Genomic DNA, 19,843 nt, shown 5'->3' on the forward strand with positions numbered 1-19,843 from the left:
ATTCTATTCTTATTGCCAACTGAACAATGTTTCTTTTTTCTATTTTTCTTCAATGTCAGGTAGGAAAAACGGAAAGTAAAACAAATAAGAAGACATTTAGCTAAAAGAATATTTAGATAGCAGAATCCAAAAAGATTTCAATTTTATACCGTCAATTAGCATTATTTTTTCTATTTCTTAATTTTTCGATCTTTTAATTATATAAAAGTAAATTATACTTCGGTGCAAATTAATTATTACTTTTATTGAAGGTAATATTTTTGTATATAAAAAGTATATAATATATTTGTGTATATATATATATATTTTTTTTAAATTTATTTTAAACAAATTATGTTAATTCATAAAAAGAACTTAAGAAGGTGAATATTTTTTGAGTTCAAACGGATCAGTTGTGTTATCTGGGCTGGGGTTGATTGCGTATCTTAAAACGAAAGGAAAGTAAATGAATTTATTTACAAAAAAATGAATAAATTTATTAGATATTGACCAATAAAATTATAAATATTCTAGTAGAGAGATTCGTTCACTTTTGTAAATTTTCATCTCGTTTCAAAATACATATAGCAGCTTTCTATTTGGTAATACAAATCGTTCTGTCTTTTGTTTGTTATACTCGCTGAATGTCAGGAACGATAGAATGATGTTTATGCCAACTGTATCACTAAGATCCGATTGCACTAACATTATTTTGACTTTAAGCGAAGCTCAACCCCTCTCTCTCTCTCTCTCTCTCTTTCTCTCCAAAGCCGAGAGAAAGAGAGCCTCGCTTAAAGATAAAGCAACGTCGGTGCAATGATTGTCTAAATGGAAAGCAATATGAAAAGCAGCCAAAAAAATGGACGACTTGGAATGTCGAGAATGCTCGATTCGAATCCGCCGCGTGGAAGCCTCATGGTTAGTGCGTGGGAGCGGCAACGCGCGACGCGATTGGCTGAGAGGTTCGTGTTCCCCCTCTCCACGGCAGTCGGCGTGGTTGCGACGGGACAGGAGTGATTTCGGTTTGTTCTGCGAATCGAGTTCCCGTCATCACTCGTCGTCACTCCGCGACCATCTGCGAGCGAGTCTCGAACGCGTTCGTCGTGCGGCTCCGCGTATACCCCGCTCGTACCTGCTGGGGCGGCCTGCTGCTTTCGCGTACGGCGCGCTAGGACTGTACGGATTTCATGTGTTGACATCTCGCGCGCGCGAGAGGACGCGAGAGAGTGATCCGGCGCGCCTGAATCTCTCTCATCTCCCAGGTGTCGGGTGTAAAGTGAACAGCGACGCGACTGCGAGCGCACCGACCACACGATGTCCGCGATCTTTGATATCGAGCTGCAGGATGCAGGACTGCCGCACAGGGACGAGTCGGAGGACGACGACATCATTGAGATCGACGCGGTAATTAGGACTTCCCCGCCCTCCTTTTTATATCTCCCGACTGGAATCCCAATACCACCTCCGCGTCGCGCCCGCCCGCGACAGCGGCACGTGTACCGTCATTCTAACGTCGCATCTGTTTTCCTTTTCGCAGGAGGAATGCGTCACGCTGAACGAGCATGAGATCGTAAGGTGAGTATAGGACCTCCGCGCGCGTGTTCCGCTCGTGTCGCGTGTACCTCTACCTGCACGCAATCTGCCCCCGCTTGTCATTTGGGTGATCGAATTCTTGATTAGCTAATTTCGGGATATCAACTTTGAAACATTGGAACGACCCTGGGATTTCCCCGCGTTGGTTTAAATGTGCACTAGTAAATTTATATAATGTTCATTTACGTTTTGTGATAAATTGGGATAAATGGCGTTCTTTCGAGACGCTTTTATAGAGATCCGAAAATCGAGATGGCCTGCAAAATTTGCGACGGGTGGTTACTCCACCTTGCCACTCTTATCGTTAATGCCAAGAAATTATTAAATTTCTCCTGCTTATCGCTTCCAGCTCGTCGGACGTGGTGGAGACGGTGGCGATATCGGAGCATAACGTTAATCGCACGCACGAAAAGGTCGGACCGCAAGACTTTGAATTGTGCAAAGTTATTGGAAAAGGCGGCTACGGCAAAGTGTTTCAAGTGCGCAAAATAACGGGAAACGACAGCGGCACGATCTTCGCTATGAAGGTACTGAAATTCTTTTAATACAAAATTGTGCAATGTGATTTCTGTAAATATGCAGTGTTTGCTAAATAAGCAATGTGTGAAAACTACCTTCGATAAAGAATCATTACAGCAATATTGGTAATTTAAGAATGTTATTTCATTGTTTCGTATTACTAATATGTCAAAATTATATGATACTTTGCTGCATTGTTTATGATTACATCTGATAATAAATAGTACAGTTTATGTAATTGAAAGATGTATTTCAATTTTTTATAAATATATATATCGAATAGATACCAAAATCTAGTCCGTATATTTGATCCTTCTTTATTATTTGATTTACATTTCATATTTTTCTTGGTCAGCCAACATTTTATGAACAAGAAACTTACATGATCTAGCAATTTTACTTTAATTGTTGTGAACTGAAAAAAATTAGCTTTTACAGTTTTATCTTTAGAATGCTAATGATAAATTCTTTAATCAGTATCTATTTTTATATTATCTTCCACTGTCATATGTTTTTATCTGTATCACTTTTTTCTTCAATCATTCAACATATTCTTTTGTGTTTTGTTTGAAACAGGTATTGCGCAAGGCTTTGATTGTAAGAAATCAGAAAGATACAGCTCACACTAGAGCTGAAAGGAACATCTTGGAATCCATAAAGGTTAGTTATATTCATATACGCTAAAAAATATGCAGTATTTAGAATTCAACAAATGGTTAATATACGTATATAATCTCTTAATAGTACGTATAAAAAGATACTTGTAATTCCTAACTTTTTAACATGTTTAAAAGCTAACGTTCTATTTTCTTTTATCTCATATATCATACTCATATTTTAAACAAAATATCAATTCATTTATTTATGCTTGCATTTGGCAGCATCCCTTTATCGTAGATCTCAAGTATGCCTTTCAAACTGGTCATAAATTATATTTGATATTGGAATATATGTGTGGTGGAGAATTGTTCCATCATTTAAACGACGAAGGAATTTTCATGGAAGATACTGCGCGGTGAGTGAATCATGAAAATATCTTAAATTATTTTGTTCAAACTTCAAAGATATAACTAGCATTTTATATCATATCATTTGTTTTGCAGTTTTTATTTATGCGAAATTACGTTAGCTCTACAACATCTACACTTGCAAGGAATTATATACAGGTATCGTATTTTCTTTTTATAAATTCTCTACATCAAGAGTTAAAATATAATTTAAAGCTGCAATATATAATTGATATATATTAAACATTTTGTTTGCGGCATTGAATTTATGACGCTTGTAATAAATTGTTTCAGAGATTTGAAACCAGAAAATATTTTATTAGATGCAGATGGACATATTAAATTGACTGATTTTGGATTATGTAAAGAGCATATACAAGAGGGTGCTCTTACACATACATTTTGTGGAACTATCGAATATATGTAAATATCATAAAATGTAGATTGCTAAGAAATTTTACAATTATAATTTAAAACTATAATTTGTATTGATTGTTGTACTATTTTATTAAAGGGCACCTGAGATTTTAACAAGAAGTGGACATGGAAAAGCAGTAGATTGGTGGAGTTTGGGAAGTTTAACGTATGACATGCTTACAGGAGCAGTATGTATTGCCTTTACGTATGAACTAAATGAAACCGTTATAGTATATTCATGATATGAACTTAAAGAATGTGCATATTAATTCACATTACTATTTGCTAAATTTTTAGCCACCGTTTAGCTCAAACAGTAGGAAGAGAACTATCGACAGAATTCTACGTGGTAAATTATCTCTGCCAGCATACTTAACAGCCGATGCTAAAGACCTTATTCGAAAATTATTAAAGGTTAGTGTTATGAATTAATCTCGCTGTTAATATTCTTAATTTAAAAGCGATATTATTTTGAAAAAATGTAATATATATTAAAAGTATGTAATTTTCTTTTGTATAGAGGCAAGTTGCACAAAGATTGGGATCTGCTCAATCAGATGGTGAAGAAGTAAAGGCACACAAATTCTTTAAACATATCAATTGGAACGACGTTATATCTCGACAGTTAAAACCTCCTTTTAGACCAAAATTGTCTAGTGAAGAAGATGTATCACAATTTGATAAGAAATTTACTACTTCAGCACCAATAGACTCTCCAGTAGATTACACTTTGAGCGAATCAGCTGATGGGTTATTTCAGGTAAGTTTTTTCTTAATTATATTAGGAGCATAAGAATTTTATAATAGAGTACGGCTACAAGCGATCTTGCTAAAGTTCTACGAGAAAGTTATGTATACTTCTACACACATACACACTCATGCTCACTCACTCACTCACTTTAACTTGTATGTCTTACTCCTGGCTTTAAGTATGAAATAGTATAATATACAGAGAGAAAAAAGTATATCTTTCTCATAAGACTTGACAAAATCGGTATATATATGTCTAATATTTATTTTCACCAATGTAGATCTTCTTTCTCCATTTCTTAAAACTAAAAAAATTAATAAGTCATGATGCTTATCTGAGACTATATATGTGTCTAATATTTATTTTCACCAATATAGATCTTCTTTCTTCATTTCTTAAAACTAAAAAAATTAATAAGTCATGATGCTTATCTGATAGCATTTCTTAATAATATAACTTTCTTCAGGGATTCACATATGTAGCACCAAGCATAATGGAAGATGTATTTCTTCAACAACCCTATTTAAGTACCATGTCATCACCACGAGTCATAAAAGCTAGAAGTCCTCGCAAAGCAACTCGTGGTTTTTCACCTCGGACGACGCATCTTCATTTTCACAATACCCATTTACCAAATCACACGTAAGAATATAAAAGTTACAAATTCTATTTTTAAATTAATTATTTTATAGTGTACGATTTCATATTATAAAATTATCGAGTTAAAAAGAATATGATAATGTTCTAGGTATAATGTTGTTAGTCACAACAACGTGGAAGATGCAGAGATGATTGAAATAGGCTAACCATTACTATTAGACTAGTAGATAGCATTTTTGCCCAACTGCTGGATATTCATAATCCTCAGGGAGGGGTTTTATAATTTAGAGGGAATAGTTAGGGAATGGATCCAGTATCCATATTATTACATTGGATATCCAGCAGTTACATTTAGCAAATCTTTTTTATATCTATATATTGCGCATAAAAGTATCAATTAATAGATTATGATTTAACAGCGACGCAGCAGGTATTTGGTAGCATATACAGTAGTCGCATTTTTTAATGTGAACAGATTAAATAATCCACAAAAAAGTATATTATTTCTTAACCAGTTATTACAGATTACTTCAATTAGCTACAGATTCATTTAAAAAAAATTTGTTGCATTGAGGAATTATTCACGTATCAATTTCTATAAAACTTCTATCATCAGTTTAAAATTTTTCAACTTTATATATACGAATCTTTATTGAGATTGCTTGCAGCAATCGTGTTATTTTTTATTTATATATATAACAAGATTATTTGTACTGTGATGTAGCTAAAGATAAGCTTTTAAAATTGTCGAAATATTCAAGTTGATACTTGAATCTTAAGAAACTTTATATTATTGGAAAATTCGATGTGTCACTACACTACCTGGCGGGAGAAATTGGAAGTACGAATAAGTAACTTTCTCCAAGGAGACAAAATCCTATTCGTTAGGTTATCTACTCACAGTAATTCGATTGCTGGCTTTAGATGAAGACTTCATCGAATTTCTCAATAAGGAATTAAAAACAAGATCTCTTGATAATATTTTTACATCTAAAGATTTATACATACATCTCTAATAATGCAAGCTTATTTTATAAGCTGAGAAATCTATCAATATTTATTAATTATCTTTAATTAGTTTTTTAATAAGAAAAGTTCCGAAAAATGCTACCACAACCGCTCTGCCGCTTAAAGTTCGTTCCATATATACCGTATATACCGTATATATTATTAGGAGAAAATATTTTCAGCAGTAATAACGTTTCCATGGCAATAATGTAAGAAATAGTTTGCCTAAGTAATGACTGTAGGGATGGAGTATATAACACTACAATGGAATTGCATTTACACAATGAAAGTTCCTATACATTGCAAATTCGATTATAATATAGTTTATATTCTCCAGAACGAAAGAACACTTTGTTAAATAATCATGTATATCGATATCTTAGAATGAGAATGACCATTGTCATTCAGTAACTTGAAAGCGGAAGACATAAAATATTACAATTGCAAATGCGGACCTATATCCTGCGTGTATTTTTAACTCCAGGTCACAAGTTGTTCTTATTGTAAGGTATTGATGTCATATTGAAAGGGATGAATGCTTACGTAGTTGAGTTTATATATAAATAATATTTTTTAGATGGCTTTGTTTTTTTAACTGATATATTGTATCCTTTACTATACGTTCATGTTATTAAATGATAAACGCAACTCTTTGAGGTACAAATCTAATGTCTTCTTGCGAAAGATATTTTACGTTACATACATTGAATCAATGAAAAGTCAGAATAGTACAAGATGAGAACAAGTTACCATGGTAACAATGTTACTGCAAAACATGGACTTTCCATCCGAATAAGTATTCTATACTTGTTCCTTACGTAACATGCATGATTGTATCATTTGTGTAAATACATATAGATAATATTGATTTTACTTACAGAACGCAGTAGGAAAAAAATAGACATAAGCAAGAGTGATTGAAATCACTCACAAAAGCTCCAAACTACCCAAGTGTTCAGTAGGCCATGCTAGCAGGCAGATATCTTTCAATTATTTATAACAGATAACTGGATAGTCGAAATGTAATATTGCTCGACACTCTCTCTGTCAGATATTTTTTGTCCGTACGTAGAAACGTTCTCTTGCAGGCAAGTTGCATTTCGACTACGTCGCGTAGTACATAAATAAGTACATATATACCTTATAAAATCACGTTATATACTCACAGCTGCATTTAAGAGAAATGTGTATTCAGAGACAATGAGAATTTCTGATCGGTTTTTCGGTACGTATCTGAACACATGTATTTTCGACTTTAAAGCAGGAATGTGCCTACAGAGTTGTCAAGACGCTGTTCGAAGATATATATTACTCGACGACATACTAAAATTTATAAGAGAGATACCAATTATGTGTCCTGAATTACCCACTGTCAGATTTTGATAGATACCAAAACTGCTGTATAAACTATATAATTGTTACCTAAGATTTGCTTTAAATTAAAGCATGCCAGAATTATGCGGAAACGCTACTTGACATCACTGCCTCACACAACGCACGCGTTGTTTGTAACTTCCGCGGGATTCCGTGTAACGAGTCTTGTTTATGAAGTCAGGGCATTTTTGCAAGCGAGAGAGAGACTGAGAGTGCGTCTCGCGAGCACGAGAGAACTTTAGTTGATTGATTCTCCTAATTAAATTGGCGCACTCTCAAAGAAACATTGATGCTGATGCGGTTTATTTTGATTTTGATTTTTAGGAGGAATTAGCCGTTTTTATGATTATTGTTTTAATGATTATTCAAATTATTAGACAAATGTTTTATATGTACCGCGTCATGCGACGGTCTCGTGCTCATTTCTAATGTGTTAGCTAAGTTCAATCTTAATCAAATTATATTGTAGTTATAAGATTTTTTCGCAATAAATATAACTTCCGTCTTACCGTCGGTTCTCACACAAGGGTGCCAGGAATCTGTGCACTTTCGAATATCATTGTCGAATGTTTGCACGCGCGCGAACAAAAAGATATTCGAATAGTATACGAGAACCGACATTTCTACCATTAAGTGAATCGATTTGTCGATTCGATTCTAGTTCTATTTTGATAAGACAAAAATTAACAAATTGGCGAATTAATTTATAATTTTCTAGCGTATAAAGAAAACTTGCATATTTATTTGTAACTCGAATGCATTAGACATTTAAGGAATGGAAAATATCATCGAACGATATGTAACGAAGTCTAGCCATTAGACGGAAAAGTGATAAATGATTTATGCTTCCATTTAAGATTAGGGTTACCTTTATCACTGCTTTATGATTTGTAAGCCTCTATAAATCGTATCCATAAACAAATATGCAACGATTTCCGAGGGTGTGTATATGCGAGCGTAAATGAACGTGTCTGCGACGTGTGGGTGTGTGACATATCTTTGTCATGTGTATCATTTTACTTATTTCAATGTTATGTACAATAAATTGGGTATAAAACTGTCACGTTACTTTGATTTAACACAATGACGAGTGTAACTATGCAATCCAGGAAGTCACCACCTAATTGTTTTTGCATAAACAATCAGGTAGGATTTTTAATTCCAATTAAAAATTACTCATTAATTACATATTGATCGTTCTACAATTTATTAATAAATATTTAAGATTATTGTATGTATGTATAAATTTATACTCGGCGTTTTTTAATAAGAAATTAAGATAAGTATAGAGTATTGATCTATAAAGAAGACTGTTGTAACTGAATTTTATTTTCTCGCTGCTAGAATATAAAACTCACTTCAGATGACTATTCTCTAAAGATTATAAAGGCAATCTTTTGCAACTTACAATTCCCGAATTTTTAATTCACAGATCATTGTTACATTTATCATTGACACATAATGCAATTTATAGATTTTCAGTATACAGAAACAAATTTAAAAAAAAAGAGGGAGAAGAAAAGATATTTGTTAGACCCAATCTATTAATTATCTCCTGAATATTTTTGTTATTATAAATTATAACATTGTTATATAAAACTACAAATTAAAAGTATCTTTGTTTTGTGTATGTACATATTAATTAATATTAATTAATATAAATTAATGTTATATATTCAGATACGTTATTATTACCACATATCTCGTTTATCCACATATAAGCTTGTCGTAAAGTAAAAAAAAATATGTATATAAATTAATTGTGTATAAATATAAATCGAGATAAATATGAAAAGATACAATAAAAATATAACGATCGGAACCTTGTATTCTTTAAAAAATAAACAAACTAAACGATTATATTATACAAAAGGAGCTGTAAGAAGTCAGCACGGTACAATTTCTTCAAAATTAATTACAATTTAAATTGAAATAAGTGTGTGAGGTTTATGCGATGAATTTACATACACGGATAAAATTTCGAGTTTCTCCCGCGTTCCTTCGGTCGCGCTGTTCCGATTCAGGCGCGGTATAACTCTTTTTTTTTTTTTTCCCTTTTTTCTCTTTCCGTCGGTGATCCGCGTTGGCAGGTGTACGGAGGCGGTGCGTGGTCACCTACTACGCAAATCGCGTATTAAGTAATGTTAGGTGTGTGCACGCCATGTATTTCCAGTCATCGGCGTGACAGCATCGGCACCGCGTTGTAGCTCTCGCGCCCGGTCCTCCTTCCGGAATAACAATTCTCAGTGATTTCGACGCGCGGGAGGAACTTTGAAAAGGCGTCGAGAGCGTCGATTATCCAGCCCGAGGTGAATCATCGCGGCAATAATTGAGAAATGGTATATCTATAGCTTCGACGAGTGACGCGATACGACTGCATTCGGCCGGATGATCGATCGGCCGGATCGAGCGAGGCGTAGACGACGAGCGCCGTCGATCGCGACGCGTCTTGGAAATCGAATCGCGCCGGGAGTGACGTGACCGTGAACGTTTTACGATAGGCATTCAGGCATTTTATGGTCGTTTTAAATATGTTTAATGAGTGCCAATAAAAGTGCTACGAAAAATTCGATAAAATATGTCAATGGATCCATCATTTTGAAATAGGCGCGATAAGGCTCGAGCCCGCGGTTTCACCAATGTAAGATCAACTTTTTCAACTTATTTTTCATCTTTTATTAATTCTTTTGTTTATTCTCTTAAAACTAAGAGAAGATGAAGAGTTAATTGAATCGAGATTTAAGTTAATTTTATATTGGTGAAATCGGGCATCGCAGAGATTCACCATAGATCAAGAATTTTTTTGTCGGAAGACGATTAAAAAGGAGAAACTGGCGATCGAGATTGTTTATCGAGTTTCGTGAATTGTAAAAAAAATATACCGTGGAGATAATCCACTGACACTGACGTCGATCCTCATTGAATATTTGGTAATAAATAAACAGCGAGAATATGGTACGAGCAACTCGCGCGGATGGAGCGCTGACGAAGGTGAGGCCTTCAGCTATTATCATGTTAATTTTATAGTGAGTAGGCTCTCAGCTTTGCATACTTTTAATTCTCAAACCTGTTGGTGCACTTTTCTTTGTTAATATCGGTGTGTTAACAGCGAGATTAGGGATTTCTTCGAATTCGTCGTAATTTTTTGCATAATCGTTATTCCTGATCGAATGCGAAACGAAAAGTCAAACTTCGATGCCGGACATGCGAAGACAATGGATCCATTCAGAGGAACCGTAGTCCGCTGTCCGCAATGACGGTAAAAAGCATGCGGAAGCGACAAATTATTGTAACATCATATGGTAAAAATTTGCAAGGCAGAGCATTACATTTTTAATTATCTTTATTTCTGAAGATGAGACTTTTGTAATTTATTAATGCCTTTATTAATTCGTTATCATTTTACTGAAGTACGAAATTTAATAAAATTAATACTTCACGTTGTGTAAAAGTGATTGATGTGCAAAAAATATAAGAGAGAAAATAATTAAAATATATTTTTTCCTTAATTTCTCAAGCTTGATATATTTGACATTTTTTTTATATATATTTATTTTCATTTGGTGTCACAAGTCAACACAAGTCTCATTCTATTTTTCTTATTCTCTAAATGACAAAAAAGATATAGAATGGTGCTTGTGTCATTAAATGGAAAAAAAAGCATTCATAGTCGGATCTTATATTTAAAACAGTCTTCAGATGTTATAAATCAAGCACGAGCCGGTATTCATAGTCAATTCTAATATTTGAGACTATCTTAAGTATCTTGAAATGTCATAAGGGGACTGTATATAGCTATATTAGCATCTTAAGACGTTACATTCAAAATTGTCTCAAAGTAAGAATTAATGGAATTAATGAATATAGATCAGGCCACAAATCAGTATCTTAGAAATCTTACTTAAAGACAATTTTGAACTAACAACCGATTAATACGATTAAAACATGATATCCGAGATCTCAACTCGAGAGAGCGTCGCAACGCGCGTTCCTGTCGCGCGGCGAGCGACGCCGCGACGCGAGCGTCCGTCTCCCGTTGGATATTTCAGTCTGCTCTTCTCGCGCCGACTAGCGACGTACATACTTTATAATACGTATACACGCAGCGTCGCACGTAGATATATAGCGTTCGCTCGCGTTCGCTCGTGGCTACGCCGTGGCTATTATTAGTCCTCGGTCATCGGAGAGGAGTCCCTGCGTGCGCGAGCGAAGACACGACGACGACGCACGTATACGCACGTATCCGACGCGGAAAAGTCGCGTCTCGCTCGTCGGGGAAAGTGCGTCTCTCGGAGCGCGGCCGGAAATTCGCCTCCGTGCGTGCACGTGCGTGCGAAAACGCACGCGTGTCGCGTCGCGCCAGCGCGCCGAGGTTCCGGTCTTCCGGTGTGACTGCCGCATTACGGTCAATTACAGTGACCCGTGTGCAAGAAGAAGGATCTCGATAGCATCCGCTCGTTGGACCTTGGGAAGGATGATCCTCGCACGCTCTTCACTGTGAGTGATCGTATCTTTTTTTCTATCTCCCTCTCTTGTCTCACCGCAAATTCATTCTTCCTTGCGCGATTTTTCTGTTTCGGTGAAAACAATAGATGCTTTTCATCCGGTGACTATAGAGGTATCGTAGTATGTCGTTTTCTAGTTTCGTTAAGTGTTTACTTGAATATATATATATCAATAAAAATAGAGCGATGCTTGTGTTGACTTGTGTCCACCAAGCATCCCATTATTTCTCGATCGAGTTCTGGATTTTTTCTACCAACGTACTTATTAACGAAAAACCATGTAGAAAGGTATATACTAACATTGTCTTTCGTTTCTACTAATGTAGATTAATTTTAATCTCGGCCCAACTTACTCTTCGTCTTTTACTCTATTTTTAATGCTTGGAAACTAGAAAAAGATGAAGAGTTGATTGAACGAAGATTAAAATTAAATTATATTTGTAGAAACACAGGCACTAGAAAAGGATAAAAGGTAAAGTGAAGAGTAAAGTTTTAATCTACATCGAGAGAAATGGACATTAGACGTAACAAATTAATGTAACTACTACATTAAAGTTGAAGCGAGGTTTAATTGATTGTCCGTTTATCTCTCTCTCTCTCTCTCTCTTTGGATTCACTCTACTCTAGAAGGAGGAGGAGTCGTTAGACACGGTTAGACGGCGATCAGCTTTGACTCACTACAGAACGGCTCCCGTCGAGATCGCTCGATTTCTTTGTTTCGTGATACATGATGTATGTACACGTCATTGTGCGTAGCGGTGAGATCTAAAATCATCGAAATGATGTCGGTGTCCGCAGCATCTGTTTTCGATCTGTCGAGAGAGTTATGGTTCCGCACAGTTGAGTCATTCCGCGCTATATCTGTGACTTTTCTCGATATTTCCGACTGTCGAAGCGCGGCACGCAACTCACGGAACGAAAATAGGAGCGGGTATTGTTACGGACGTTACGGCATCGTGCGATTATTAAGAGTGCACGAGGTGTTTTATTTATTGTTTTGCTGATGTCCGTTTGCAATTGTTCGATCGTGATTGACTTGATGAGTATGATACGCGGGCTGCGCGACGCGTTTTGGCAGACTCGCGAGATGTATCCGGAACTGACGCTTGCGAATAGGAAGACGACGTGCAGGAAAAATGACTTGATGAGTATGATACGCGGGCTGCGCGGACGCGTCTTGGCAGACTCGCGAGATGTATCCGGAACTGACGCTTGCGAATAGGAAGACGACGTGCAGGAAACAGACTGATGTATAATCAGCGTTAGCTGATTATAGCAGTTTATTAATTGAATGGAATGTTTATTACGTGGAAAAATCTGAAAAACCTGGGATTTTCTCTTTCCAAACACAGTACGTATTTCTTTAATTTTTTTTCTTGATAGCGTAAATGTTGGCAATTAGTTAGCAACAAACATTCTGTTTACTGAAAATAATCTTATTAATTCAATAATTTAGTATTAATGAAATAAATATGATGTGTTCTAATTTTAATAAAATCCTATTTGTTTCATTAATATTATACTGTTATTCAATTAGTCAGATTATGTTCAATTAGACTAATGTTGTTAATTCATTATTCTTTTCATATGCAAACTAAAAAATCGCGTGATAACATTGTATTTCTTGCAAGCGCTACAAACACAATGGCGTTGTACTTCCAATTTCGCATGTATTTTAGCGTTCTCTTGCAAAAGAAAACGACTTAAAGAACTGATAAAAATTTTATAAATGTTTAATTTCCGAGAGACTCTCGTTTTTTTGCACTGTAATCATCAAATCTTTTCATTTTTGTCTGTTTTTTTATCTTGATTTATTATATTTCTCTCTTTTGTGAAACTATAAATTTGCAGTTTTATAAAAGAGAATAGATGAAACGTGCAAAAAGTCTCTTTTTGTTGGAATATTTCTCGTTTGATATTTACCGTCTTGTAGGGACAGTCAGATAGATTGATTTACGCAATCTATTATTTTTTAATCGCGTAGGTTAATTTACAATTAGTATTCATAATATGTACTGTCCGTGACAATAAATTGGCGCATAAGTTATACCCACGCGTTTAATTGAGTCCACGGCAAGTAACGTACACACACATTTAACATCCCGCATGCCTCGTGATGTGTTACCGTAACGAGCCTGTGCATTTAGCCAATATGCTCGTTGCATTTATTGTAACGTACATTACAACGAAAGAAACGTATATGTACGCTCTTTATTATACATTCTGTTATATACAGGGTGTATATATAGGGTGTTTCTTAAGTATTGTTTAATAATTTGAGAAATTGATTTTTGAAGTTATTTTATAAAGAAAAATATATGAACATATGGTCTCATAGATCTCGTTTCAAAGATACGCAGTAAGTTAAAAATTCTGTAAAGTTATCGTTCAAATGGCTTAATAGTTTTTAAGAAAGATTTAAAAGATTAATTTTTTTACGGAATCTTCAGTGAGAAATATACCGTATTGAAATAATAAACATCTACAAATAATTTAATTCCAACTATTGAAAATAAAAGTTTGGGCAATAATATCAGTAATATTATTACGTAACTTAATGTGTACCTTTCTATGTCGTTGATTTTTTACTAAACAGTGACTATAAGTAAAAAATGAAGATAAATATCTTATCCATTAACTAGCTCAAATTTGAAGAAAAAATTTCTATTTGTTTAAGTACTAAAATAAAAATATTAATTAAAAAATGCTAATTTTATAGAATTTTTAATCTTATATTTTTTAAACTATTGGGACCATACATATATTAATACAAACCTTTTCTTTTTTTTTTTTTAAATAACGTTTAAAATCAATTCCGAATATTGGTCAGTACTTAAGAAACATCTTCTTATACACTGTAGTGAATAAAATGCACGTGGTTATGCGGTATATACATATACAACGCGAGAAACGAATGCCAAGATTTTGTTCGTATATTAGAAGGATTATTTTAAAACTCTCTTTGGATTTTGGAATTAGATTCGCAGATATGTCAAAGATATTTTTCAGCATATTGAGCAGAATATTTAGAAATAATTTTTTGCTTACTGTACAAGAGAAAAAGAAAGAGGTCCTTGAACTTGGCATTTAAGATTATTCCGCTTGAATGAAATTGATCTTTACGTTTTTACAGAAATATTTAAGCATTATATATATAATATTATTTTGAAGATTTTTTGTGCTTCCGAGAGGAAGTTTTTTTTTTTCAGAAATTATTTTTTTATGATTAAAATTTTCGTTATATTGCAAAAAATTGTATTATAATGAAAATAAATAAGAAAATAAAGGACTGTCCATATTAAAAATAACAATTATGTAACATTAAAGGCAATAAGAGTTAAACAAAATTATTACACGTTTGAAATATTATAAAATAAATATTAATGAAATAAACATTATATTACGATAACATTAAAAAGTTAAATTGAACATTTCCATTTTCTTCGGATAATAAATTATCTTTCTACGTTTTTCATTTGTATGCATAAGGCAATTAAATCGAAAAGTTTAACTTGACAGCTTTTAATATAGACAGCGCAATTTTACTCTCAATTATTTATAGCCTCGCTACAATATATATAATAATAATACAAATTCAATAAGAAAAGAAAAAGATTTCCACGAACTCGGGATACACTGGAAGATGTTTCGAAGACGGGCCCATTAGGTTCTTGTGTTTCTTATACGTGATGTGTACTTTTAGATGAGGGATGCAGTTCCGCAGAAAGGAAGCAGTAACGTAGCGACTCCCAAGTCCAAACCGTCCTTAGAAATATACCGACCCCCAGGTTTGTATTCTCTCGCTATTCAGTGATGAACACATATATCGTAAATCTTATCATTCGACGAATCGTCGTCTTAGTTTCATGGTCACCTCTAGGTGGGAGAGCGGAAGGAACCACGGCGAACGTCACTAATCTTCGACTAAACGTGCACGCCAAGGAATTCACGATGAAGCAGAACGATTCGTATCCTTCTAAGTGAGTATGAACCAGCGGACTATATTTAAATAGTGTCGCCGTGTGAACATCGGTAGAGTTGAGTCACGACGCTGTTTCTAAAAACTGTTCAGAAATTCTAACATTAATTATAATAAAAATAACGAAATAATTTGGTTTTTTTTTTCTATTCAATGATGCAACGTCAAAATGATTTATTTAATGATTGATTTCTGTGATTAATTTTCATGAGAAGATATTAAATTAGAAGTTACTTTTTTAAGTTCAATTTTATTACTAAATTATTTAAGATAACAGTAATAATATAACTATATGTTGAGTGTTTTTTTAATAAAGAAGAATTGGTCAAAAAAGCACGAATGTGTGCCTAGAGTCTTCTTGATCTTATAGGGAATTTGAATGGATGCACTCAATTCACATTGGTGCACATTAAAGCCGTCGTGTACAAATTGACAAAAAATATGTGTGTTTAATAAATATAAATATATAAAAACAGATTAAATCATGAAATTCTCAATATATTTGATTATATGCTGTTAAATAAAATTTGTATTTTATTGTTTGAAATATTTGCATTTTACTTATACACAGATTAAATTAGTGTATAATGGCTTTAACATGCAATAATGCATCCAACTAAATTCTGTGAGACACGATTCTGAATTTGGACCGATCTGTAAATAATCCAAACGGACATGTATCTCGACTAGATCTCGGAATAATGCATCGGAACGCTCCTCGTATTATCTGCAACACAGTAAATCGAGCGGTAATGTACATCGGTATCTCTACGCTCAGCAGCAACAGGTACAACATCCCCTGCAACAACAGCACCAGCTACCGTCCCGTCATTCTCAGAGTAGCCATCACGTGACAGCAAATTCCACATTTCGATCACAGTTTCATCCTTTAGACACGTCTGCATCCAGCGGGAATATCTTGCACGTAAGTAATACACAAATGGTGCTTTTCGGTAAACGACACAGTGTATGACACGACGATCATAGCATCTTTGTTTAAAATTGACGAACAACGAAGATATAATAATTCCTTGTATTACACCACGTCATCATGTATGTCTCTTGCTGGAAGACATCCAGAACAAACACGACCTGTGCGCAAAATTAAAAAGAGAGATTTGAGAAAAAATTGAATGCAAAAGTAGTCATCCGGTTTAATTCAAGATTGCATGCAGAATGGTCGTTATAACTTATTAACTTAAGAGCATTAACTTAAGAGAGAAGCTCTTGGGTTTATATAAAAATTATATTGCCCATTTAGAGATAAAAATTATTTTGCCCATTAGACCACGAATCGGGTACATTTCAATGTGGAACAAAACGAAGTCAAAACTAATTCTATGAAACCGGGCAAGCTTACTAAATCGCACACCTTCGTGTCGACTTATGGTCTGAAACGCTCCAAGAGCATAAACTCGACGGATGTATTAGTCGCCAAAGCACTCAATATCGCGGACGCCTCGGAACTCGGGAAATTTCCTTCGCCCGTTCAAGATATACTTTTGCGAGCGATAGAAGGTAAGAGAGTCTGTCTATTATCAGTCACTAGAACACATTAAGCTTAAAGATTTAAATCATCACGCTATTTCAATCGAATTGTACATTACATACTTTATGGTGTGATGCATCATTGGAACAAAATTATTCAACAAAAATTGACGAAACATAGAGTATTTCCAACTACATGATTTCTTTGATGATAAAGTAATTGAAAAATGATAACAATTAAAAATTTAGCAAACACTAAAAATTTAGTTATTGAAAATAATTTGACGCTAATGTATGTTGTTGACAGATCCGAATTCTTTAAATGCGAGAACACTGATGGAACTAGTACGGCACATTTTGGATAGGGTAGTGGAGAATCGCAAGTACGCCGAGCCGGCAGCTAAAATTTGCATCACGATTATAGAGGTTTTTTTTTCATTATCCTTTCGTTAAATTGATCAAAAAGATCGACGATGGACACTCGCTGTTTATCTTTTTACCAAATGTAAAAGAAAAAACGAGATATTCTAAGAAACAAATATCTAAAAATTGGAACTTTATTTTTTATATTTTCAAGAAAATTAAATAAGTTATATAAAAAAAAAATATAGTCGTTTGCTCTTCTATGAAATACTGCTGTTGTTTACGTTTCATTTTGTTTTATGTATATTTAAGAGAATTACATAAAAGTCATAAACAGTAATATTTTAATTTAGACGATGATCTTAGTGTGACGCATGCAAGGTGAAATATATAACTTGAGATACGTTTCACGTACAGAAAGAAACAAAGGAAACTTTCCTGGAATCCTTGCTAAATATGTGTCAACAATGGTACCAGGATCGCGCTAGATTACTGCATGACGGCACAACCTGCCATCGGTACTCAGCCTTTATGATCTTTCTCAACGAGATGTATTGCCAGGTATAACTAAGCACATAATGACACACGTTGATCATGAAGTATCCATTATGTCTGTAAAAAACGCGTGACTAGTTACGACTGCAATGATACCTCCGTGTAATGAAAAGAAACGGGTCAGTTTTGGATCTAACGTATAATTTAGCATTCATTTAAATTATTTATATACTCGTTGTTTTTTTATCGTCTGCTGCATGTTATGACGGTACTAAGCTTTCGAGCCCGCATAAACGAGCATAATCGCGTTGTTCCAGTTGAAACGACGGCAGCTACAATTGAAGACACAGCAGGAGGGCGTTCCACCCGGACGCGTGCTGCTCACGCTGCTTTGGAAATGTTGCCAGGATTGTTTGCAACCACCCGCCATCAATTCACTTGCCGAGGTAAAACTGAGATCAATTGACGAGTGTAATAAAACCAATTAAACCATTAGTCTGCAACAAAACAAAATTTATTGACTTCATTCTTATAAGATAAATGCAAATATAAAATTGCATCCGAGGCTTATGTTCAAATTTCTATCCAAGTGTCATTCAAGTTTATCTAATATGTAAACAAAGATAAAGTCTAGGAAATACTCGGGAATCTGAATCGCGTCCCAAGATAGATTTCGCACGGCCTAATAAACTTACATCATTCTCGCGCTGGACTTTCCGACTTACTACAAACCGATACATCGACCGAATTGAAGTCGTTGAAATTCAATAGAGGATTGATCTCTCTCTTCGTCTACATCATAGACTAACTGCCTGTTCTTCATCCTCACGTGCATCGGCAAGGACTTGGACGTGGAGCTGCCCGCGCAGTTACAGCAACTGCTCGGTAGCGTGCGCGACGCCTTTCTAGCAGATGAAACGACGTTGCCACCAGTGAAGAGGACTCTCCTGCAACTGATTGAGCTCCACGCCGCTCATTGGCAACTGCCAGCACCGGCGGTGGTTTACTACTACCCCTCGAACTCGAACTCCAAGTGACCGCCACTCAACATCTGCGGTCTCTCCGTCCGTTTTCCCAGAGTGCACGTACTCTGGATCTGCACGAAAGCACGGGTGTACTTTAAGTACCGGAACGAAATATTTTCTAACGAGCGCGCTAATATGCCTTTCGACGCGACAATAAATATACGAACGAAAGTACGACGTCGATGAGTTATACGTAATCCTGTTTTTTTTTTTTATTTCACGACGATCGCGAACGATTTGCGATGATCTCGTTCCTACCACGAAATCGAAGTTTTTGTTCGATGATTCTGTATGCAAACGATGATATACGAATAAACAAGTTCTTTTACAAGTGTATATATTTTTTTTAGGGTTGAACAGACTGAGGAATCCTTGTAGAAACGCATTTTGATTTATGCGGGTGATAGTTGATCCTCTTCGGACGCATCGAGGAGTCACCTTCGACTCGCGATAGAGAAAGGTGAAAGACCTCGCGCTTCCGAAATAAAGAAGCGGCTGCGTAAACGCACTGAACGTAATAAGCGTGTGATCTCCTTTTCCAAGTGCCGATTTGTGCCAAGGGCGATAAAAGATCGACCAGCAGTCGAGAACAGTAGACGCGATTTCTCTCCGGGTTGAGTCATAACGCGAGTACGCCACCGACGGACGCACCTTCTGTATTCGACTTGCCAACAGCACCCATCGTAGAATCTTACCGAATCCCGATGAGTAGCCTAATTAAAATAAATCCCTAATTAAGC

At 35.1% G+C, this 19,843-nt stretch overlaps 2 protein-coding genes across 5 annotated transcripts; both read left to right on the forward strand.

Annotated features, from left to right (window-relative positions):
* Positions 1-1,251: 1,251 nt before the first annotated feature.
* On the forward strand, positions 1,252-5,203 carry LOC108781292 (ribosomal protein S6 kinase beta-1). The gene is made up of 12 exons (XM_018549224.1): positions 1,252-1,383; positions 1,517-1,554; positions 1,922-2,099; positions 2,668-2,751; positions 2,973-3,106; positions 3,195-3,257; positions 3,393-3,521; positions 3,613-3,703; positions 3,813-3,929; positions 4,036-4,275; positions 4,733-4,908; positions 5,015-5,203. The coding sequence occupies exons 1-12, from the start codon at positions 1,294-1,296 to the stop codon at positions 5,070-5,072; spliced, it is 1,398 nt and encodes a 465-aa protein (XP_018404726.1). The 5' UTR covers positions 1,252-1,293; the 3' UTR covers positions 5,073-5,203.
* A 4,443-nt stretch (positions 5,204-9,646) lies between these two features.
* LOC108781175 (uncharacterized) lies at positions 9,647-19,437 on the forward strand. Of its 4 annotated transcripts, none has more exons than XM_018549094.1 (10): positions 9,647-9,889; positions 9,993-10,239; positions 15,457-15,541; positions 15,616-15,733; positions 16,423-16,657; positions 17,019-17,250; positions 17,528-17,646; positions 18,001-18,144; positions 18,396-18,524; positions 18,882-19,437. In XM_018549094.1, exons 2-10 carry the CDS (start codon positions 10,201-10,203, stop codon positions 19,113-19,115), a joined length of 1,335 nt encoding a protein of 444 aa, XP_018404596.1. In that variant the 5' UTR covers positions 9,647-9,889; positions 9,993-10,200; the 3' UTR covers positions 19,116-19,437. The 4 variants fall into 4 exon arrangements, with proteins under 4 accessions (XP_018404596.1, XP_018404609.1, XP_018404602.1 ...); XM_018549107.1 differs by having other exon boundaries at positions 15,634-15,733; XM_018549100.1 differs by having other exon boundaries at positions 10,062-10,239.
* The last annotated feature ends 406 nt before the right edge of the window (positions 19,438-19,843 follow it).

Source organism: Cyphomyrmex costatus, unplaced genomic scaffold, assembly GCF_001594065.2.
Source record: "Cyphomyrmex costatus isolate MS0001 unplaced genomic scaffold, Ccosl1.0 scaffold123, whole genome shotgun sequence".
In the NCBI taxonomy this organism is placed as follows: Eukaryota; Metazoa; Arthropoda; class Insecta; order Hymenoptera; family Formicidae; genus Cyphomyrmex; species Cyphomyrmex costatus.